The sequence below is a fragment of the Austrofundulus limnaeus genome, unplaced genomic scaffold (genome assembly GCF_001266775.1).
Source record: "Austrofundulus limnaeus strain Quisiro unplaced genomic scaffold, Austrofundulus_limnaeus-1.0 Scaffold169, whole genome shotgun sequence".
Classification (NCBI taxonomy): domain Eukaryota; kingdom Metazoa; phylum Chordata; class Actinopteri; order Cyprinodontiformes; family Rivulidae; genus Austrofundulus; species Austrofundulus limnaeus.
The window spans coordinates 224020-231081 of NW_013952571.1; the positions used below are offsets into that span (position 1 = coordinate 224020).

Consider the following 7062-nt stretch of genomic DNA (forward strand, 5'->3'; position numbering starts at 1 on the left):
CCTCTGAATCCTGAATGGGTTGTCCAATTTAAAAAAATGAAATAAAAAATAAAAACTTTTTTAGTTTTATGAGAAAAAACAGCTGAAAATTATTTATTTATTTATTTATTTATTTTTGCCTAGACAAATCCGTTTTATGCAGTACATCTGACAGAACACAATGAATACACCACTGAGACTCGGATCTGATGAGTCAGATAAAGTAAAACCAAACAAAAGCAGTTCCCATTACACATAGAAACAAAGTTTATCACAATACTGTCTGCACATAGTTAGCATAGTGTGACGTGAAGTTGCACACATGTGGACAAAAYAGTTGGTACCTCTCTGTTAATTGGCCAAAAAACTCACAATGGTTACAGAAATACTTTTTAATGTGACAGAAGTACTGTTGAATAAAAATGTACTGAATATTAATAAAATCCCACATTGTTYTTGAACTGTGGTTCAACAGAATCGTTTTAAAATATCAAACTAATGAAACAGGCCTGGAGACAAATGATGGTATCTGTAAGTTAACATTWTGTTGACCTTTTGAGGCGATCACTGTAATCAAACTTCTTTCCAGGTCAAACTGAGCTCATTCTGTTTTAAAGACAAGCCAGTTGTCAGGTAAAAATCTGTTTAATTCCTTCAGTATCTCAGAATGAGAAGATTATATGTATTTTGTAAAGCAGTAAATAAAAGGGCAGACATGAACTTTATAATGATCTAACAGTGAGGTACAGATGTGTGTGTCTGACCAGGTGTAAAACCTTCACTGGTTTTGGAAGTCTGAGAGTCATCATGTGATGGAGCAGCAGGACTGTAGAGATGCATATCTGAGAGTGCAACCAGACAGGATTTAGCTGTTGTTTCCTCCTACAAACTGAGGCTGAGTATTATGGGATGTAGTGTTTTTCAGAGTTCAGAAGGTAGCTCTGCTCCTGACACACACCGTCTCATCCTGCTGCTCCTCGGGGACGAGGGCTGGAGCTGCTGCAGAAACCAATCCATWAAAGTCTTCACGTGTACTCTCCTTACATCCAAACATTTTATTACACATTACACTCTTTTCTCCTCTGTTCCCACCCTCAGCAGGTTTTCTGTTTGTTTGTTGTTTCTCATTCCATTTAATAGAATCTGTGGCATATCAAACAAAAGACTGCTCCCTCCATGGGCAGGGATTTGCCATAAACACACTGATCATGTGGTTCTGTCAGCRCTGGTCCTCTTCAGTCTTTTTAAATCCCTGCATCAGTGCTCCCTCTGCAGGCTTGAACAGGAACTGGAACTCAAATATCTTTAATTTTCTGCTTGATCACAACTTCCATCAGGACAACTGAGTCATACCAGGAACAAATTTTCACCTYCTCTGGATGGCATTAATCTGGCCTCCAGTTCTAATGTAAAGAACCTTGGTGTTATTTTTGATCAGGATGTCTTTTAACCCCCACATTAAAAATGTTAGCAGGACCGCCTTCTTCCACCTGCCGCTAAAATTAGAAACATCTTGACTAAAAATGAATAATCTCGTCTTCTCTGTACATCTGTATTTGTAGAACTAGAAAAGTTCCTGGAGAAACTATAAAAAGCAGCTTCTTGGTGCAGGATTATTGTCAACATAGTTTTGGGAATTTTTCTGGGCTGCCAACACACCAAATTTCAGCTCAATATAAATGAATAAAGACGACTAAGTTATGATCCATTTTTCTTTTCGGCTATGGTGGCCAGCTTGAATTTTAATTTAGCATTCCGAATTTGTCCTTCTGTATTTGTTTGTGTCACTTTCCTGCCCCTCARCCAGTCRGTCGAGGCAGATGACCACCTGGCCTGAGCCTGGTWCTGCTGGAGGTTTCTTCYTGTTACAATAAAAGGGAGTTTTTCCTCTCCACTGTCACCAGTGTGCTGCTCAGGATGGGAGACTGCGATGAAGTGATTCAACACRATTTTCTGACTTATTTAGATTTATTGTTTTTGTGACAACAATTGTGATTTAGCGCTATGTAAATAAACTGAATTAAATTGAATTAGAATTTGTCAGAATTTGTCTTTGTTGGAATCTTGGCTACTACTAGGCCAGTTTTYAGCTCTGTAAGTCTTACARGCTGAAATAAAGCCAAAAATTACCATTAGCAATTAGCTTAAACTTGTGATTAGCATTCAGAGGCTGTGTCTCAGTCGACGTAGACCACGGCCGATGTTGACTGCAGTCGACGTGGATCATAGGCTGCTCATGTCAGCTGCATAAACAACTGTGAAATGAGATAGTCCTGTCTAGAGAAGATGTAAGTTGGCATGAACATGCTCTGCCTTGTTATTGTGGTGATATGTTTTATAATCACATCGCTTCAATTGTTTTTTTCAAGGTATAATTTCATAAAATTCAGTTTTAATAGAAAAGCATTACAAGTAAATAAATACAAAGCATTAATAATTTGGTTTTAGCTCCAGTATCTGTATTTGTAACTGCATTTTATTTAACATCTCATTGCAACAAGTTTCTTCAGCTAAGTTGTTTAACTTACATTTTTTGGTACGTGATAAAATCCCAAACTCCATCATTAAAAAAAAACTCTGCCGTAAAATACAATTTAAAACATCTTTGCCGTCTTTTTTTTTTCTGTTTAATTTGCTGACAGCACAATGAATTCTGTGATACCGTCAGTCGCATAAGATACTCAGATGCAGCCAACGTTTTTAGGGTTTTTTCGGCCGCATGTGTAGGCACAGACAAATTGGGACAGCCTACCATGCAGGGCAGCGATGTCAGCGACTGACAAACGCGGCTGACGTTGACTGCGACCCATGAATTGAGACACAGCCAACATGTCTTTAGTTAGCTCTGAGCTACCAACCAACCAAATTTCAGCTTTGTATGTCTTRAAACTGCTGAGCAATCTGGGTGCCATGTTGAAAAACACAAAGTCCCTCTTTATTCTCTTACGCCAAAGGATACTCTCCCCAGCCTCAGCCAATCAGAAGATTGTGTTGTCATTACAGRGAGGGGCAGAGCAGCTGTGCAGAACCTTACTTTCAACATGAGCAAACCTCTGAAAAGTTTAGTTCAAACAAACATCCGCTGTGTGAAAACTATAATGTCTAATCAAATAATTCTTTAACCATGAGTGACAGAAGAGATTGGTTTTTACTCATAGAAATTTTAAATTTTTTGCTTCGCAATGCATTCCTCTGCTCTTATTTTTTGAATTGGCAAGCCCTAATAAAGGCAAAGTAAAGTAAAGGCACCAGATCTCCTAAAACTGACAAATAATTCAATTTGAATAATAATCAGGTGCAGATACTGAGCGTTTCATGTTTGAACGCAATTCTTATTCTTTGTCCTTTGGCTTCTTCTTCCTACAGAAAGGTTTTACTCCTCTGCATGTGGCAGCCAAGTATGGAAACCTAGATGTAGCTAAACTCCTGCTGCAGCGATGTGCTCCTCCTGACTCTGCTGGAAAGGTGTGCATCAAACCTAAAGTCAGACTTTGTACCATGTACATGACGTAGGTGTTGTCCTTCTGCACACATGTGTAACTGATGGTTTCCTGTGTTGAGGTTCTGTTTGCAGGAGCTGTGGTAAGCTCCTGAATTCATTTAGTGTAATGAGTTCAGATAATCCTTCAGTTTCATTAACAAGTTTGGACTCTAAACATTAACATTTTTTTAGTTTTACACTTCAGTCCATCATAAACCCCCACCCCCACAGACTCCCAGTAATAACTTGTACCTGAAGTCTTAACAGTTCTCACAATGTGTGTTTCTGAGTGTCCACACCTTACTGCTTCACTAACAGCTGTTTAATCTTCATCCTCACTCTACCTCCCCAACAGAATGGCCTCACTCCTCTCCATGTTGCAGCTCATTATGATAACCAGAAAGTGGCGCTCCTGCTGCTGGACAAAGGAGCGTCGCCACAYACCATGGCTAAGGTGAGAGTCTGCCGGGCTCAGCTCAGGATGAGCCTCAGTCTTTTTTTAAGGCAGGTGTTTTAGTTGAAAAGACAAATCTGTCTCTTCTGAAGACAATAATGTGTCCATAAGCATTYGGTTTCTTATTGCAGGGTTACAAGAAGTCTACATCTGTTGGAATACCCTGAAAATGTTATAAGTATTGGTCAAATAGTCAGTACGTAACTGGACTGTGACTGTGGGGGATCAGTTAGTGAAAAGTCTTTAGTATGTTGACATCTGATCAGGACCTCTCCTTATGACAGAAACATCAAAGAAAGTTAAATAAAAAACAAGAAAATATTATCTGGTTCAGACCTGTCTTCTTTTCAAATRTGGCCTGCAGCAGATTAAATCATAAACCTGGGGCAGCTGCCAGGGTGGGTACAGAATGGGGTGGGCAATGATACAGAATACTAATTCATAAACCACGCGCTAGTGTTGTAGTCAAGACTACCTAACCTGAGACCAAGGTAAGACCAGAGTGTATCGAGACCGAGACAAGACCAGGACTTTTAGGGCCTGAGACCAAGTCAAGACCAAGTCCGAGGGAGGGCGAGACTAAGTCGAGGACAAGACCTGGAGAGGGCGAGAGCAAGTCAAGACCAAGACCCAGGGAGTACAATACCAAGTTAAGACCAAGATCCAGGGAGTGTGATACCAAGTCAAGGCCAAGACCCAGGGAGTACGATACCAAGTCAAGACCAAGACCCAGGGAGTATGATATCAAGTCAACACCAAGTCTGAGGGAGGATGAAACCGAGTCAAGACCAAGATTTTTAGGGCTGAGACCAAGTCAACACCAAGACCCAGGGAATGCGATACCAAGTCAAGAACAAGACCCAGGGAGGCCGTTCTAAATTTATTAAGACTTCAACTGGAAATTCACCTTTTTTCTGAATTCTCTCACACTTTAAATCTCCAGCAGCTGCAGTCCAGTGAAACCCTAACCTGAATAAAAAAGGTTTATTTAGTAGTAAACCCTGAGACCTTCACCCCATTTAACTCTGACTCCATCCTGAGCTTCACGTCCACACACTCATCTGCTGTGGTTTTTAAACTGTTCACACATCGTGCCAACTCAGAAAACAAACTAATACTCATGGTTACAAGAGATTTATAGACCTGTTCACCCAACATGAAACACCWGCTGACTTCCAGCACTAACACCAGTGTCTGTCCTCACAGAACGGTTACACTCCTCTGCACATTGCGGCTAAAAAGAACCAGATGGACATAGCCACTGTGCTGCTGCAGTACGGYGCAGACACCAACATCCTGACCAAACAGGGCGTCACTCCACTCCACCTGGCCTCCCAAGAAGGCCACACAGACATGGCCGCCCTGCTGATCAGTAAAGGAGCACAGATCAACGTCCCCACCAAGGTAACCGTGATCCCAAACCTGCAGTGAGAAGTTTTCACACGACATYATTCACCTTGACGTTCCTGCTGTGCTTCCTTGTGCAGAGCGGCCTGACTGCCCTCCACCTGGCGGCTCAGGAGGATAAAATAAGTGTTGCTGAGATCCTCACCAAGAACGGAGCCAACCTGGACCAACAGACCAAGGTCTAATAAACATTTATCTTCATGTTCTCTTCATTTAACTTTCTGCTTTTACAATATAACATTTTTACCTAAATTGTTCCTGATTGGTGAATTAAATCTGATTTGCTGTCGTTGTTCAGCTGGGCTACACTCCGTTAATTGTAGCATGTCACTATGGTAATGCCAAGATGGTCAACTTCCTGCTTCAGAATGGAGCCAGCGTCAACGCTAAGACCAAGGTAGTGAGGTGCATCAAGCTAACTACAGGTTTACTTCTCCCTGATTGTGACCAGTTAACTGAATCGATGTATTCCTCCTCCCAGAATGGCTACACTTCTCTTCACCAAGCGGCGCAGCAGGGAAACACACACATCATTAATGTTTTGTTACAGTATGGTGCCAAACCCAACGCTATCACTGTGGTATGTAGACACACACTCAAACRTTCACACACGTGACTACACACGGTAAGACCTGTTTGCTTGTTCTTGTGCAGAATGGAAACACAGCATTGGGTATTGCCCGGAGGCTGGGCTACATCTCTGTGGTGGACACTCTGAGGGTCGTCACTGAGGAGATTATTACTACAACAACAGTACGTCACAAACAYGGACGCCTTTTTTTAAAATGCCTTTATTGGAACTTCAACGTCTTACACTGTTTACCCAGAAATGAATGTGCAGTGTTAGCAAAATAAGAGTGTGATGCAGGGCGCAGGGTACGSCCCATAGAAAGGTCACCAGTTCAGGAAGAACATTTAAACTCCACCCTGCTGAGTTTCAAACAAGAACCTTATTGCTGTGAGACGACTGTGCTGACCACCTCTGCACCATGCAGCTCCTGCAAAACATCTAGGTGGTAAAATCAGATTTATTAACAAACCCATTTCTGATCATTTGGGATGTTGTATAAAAAGTACATAAAAACAAAGTGCAATGGTTYACAAATGTCATAAACAACATTTCATTCACAATGGAAACATCAAATGTTTAAACTAAGACATCATAAATTAATTTAAGGTAAATTTGAGTTTGATGGCAGCAACATATCATTGCCTGTAAGACAGACAGAGAAGAAGCCATATTTAAATACCACCAAGAACTTTGCCATCTTCTCTGAACCAAAGATCCTTAAACATGGAGACAAAGAGGACGACTGTGGTTCAGTCCTTTATGCACCTACTTGAGGCAGCACAGACATCAGGAGGCTTCCTGTCCTCACTGATCTGCCTGGAGTCCAGATGTYTGACCAAGAAAAACATTTAATGCTTCATGAAACCAAACAAATCCCCAAAAAGGTGATCAGAACTGTAGAACATCAGGAGTCCTGCATCAGGCCAGAAAGGGACAACATTCCCTCCAAAACCTCCAGACTTGGTTATCTCAGGTCCACCCTAAAACACCAGACCAGGTCTCCTCAGGAGAGGTGTTGGTTCTCAGAGGGAAACCTGGACATGAACAGCTTTTAAAAAATATGTGCTGCTAAATGAAATTATTTTTATTATGACCCCCGCACGCGAAGCGTAAGCAGGAGTCATGTTGTTTTTGTACTGTTTATTTATTTATTTATTTCAGTGATTTTTG

At 41.3% G+C, this 7062-nt stretch overlaps 1 protein-coding gene across 5 annotated transcripts in view; it reads left to right on the forward strand.

Annotated features, from left to right (window-relative positions):
* ank2b (ankyrin 2b, neuronal) overlaps positions 1–7062 on the forward strand; it is a gene marked incomplete in the record, with an annotated part of 125750 nt that overhangs the window by 50910 nt on the left and 67778 nt on the right. For all 5 annotated transcript variants that reach the window (XM_014017466.1, XM_014017467.1, XM_014017468.1 and 2 more), the window contains 7 exon segments: positions 3346–3444; positions 3816–3914; positions 5121–5318; positions 5402–5500; positions 5620–5718; positions 5803–5901; positions 5976–6074. In XM_014017466.1, coding sequence (XP_013872920.1) covers positions 3346–3444; positions 3816–3914; positions 5121–5318; positions 5402–5500; positions 5620–5718; positions 5803–5901; positions 5976–6074 — 792 coding nt within the window.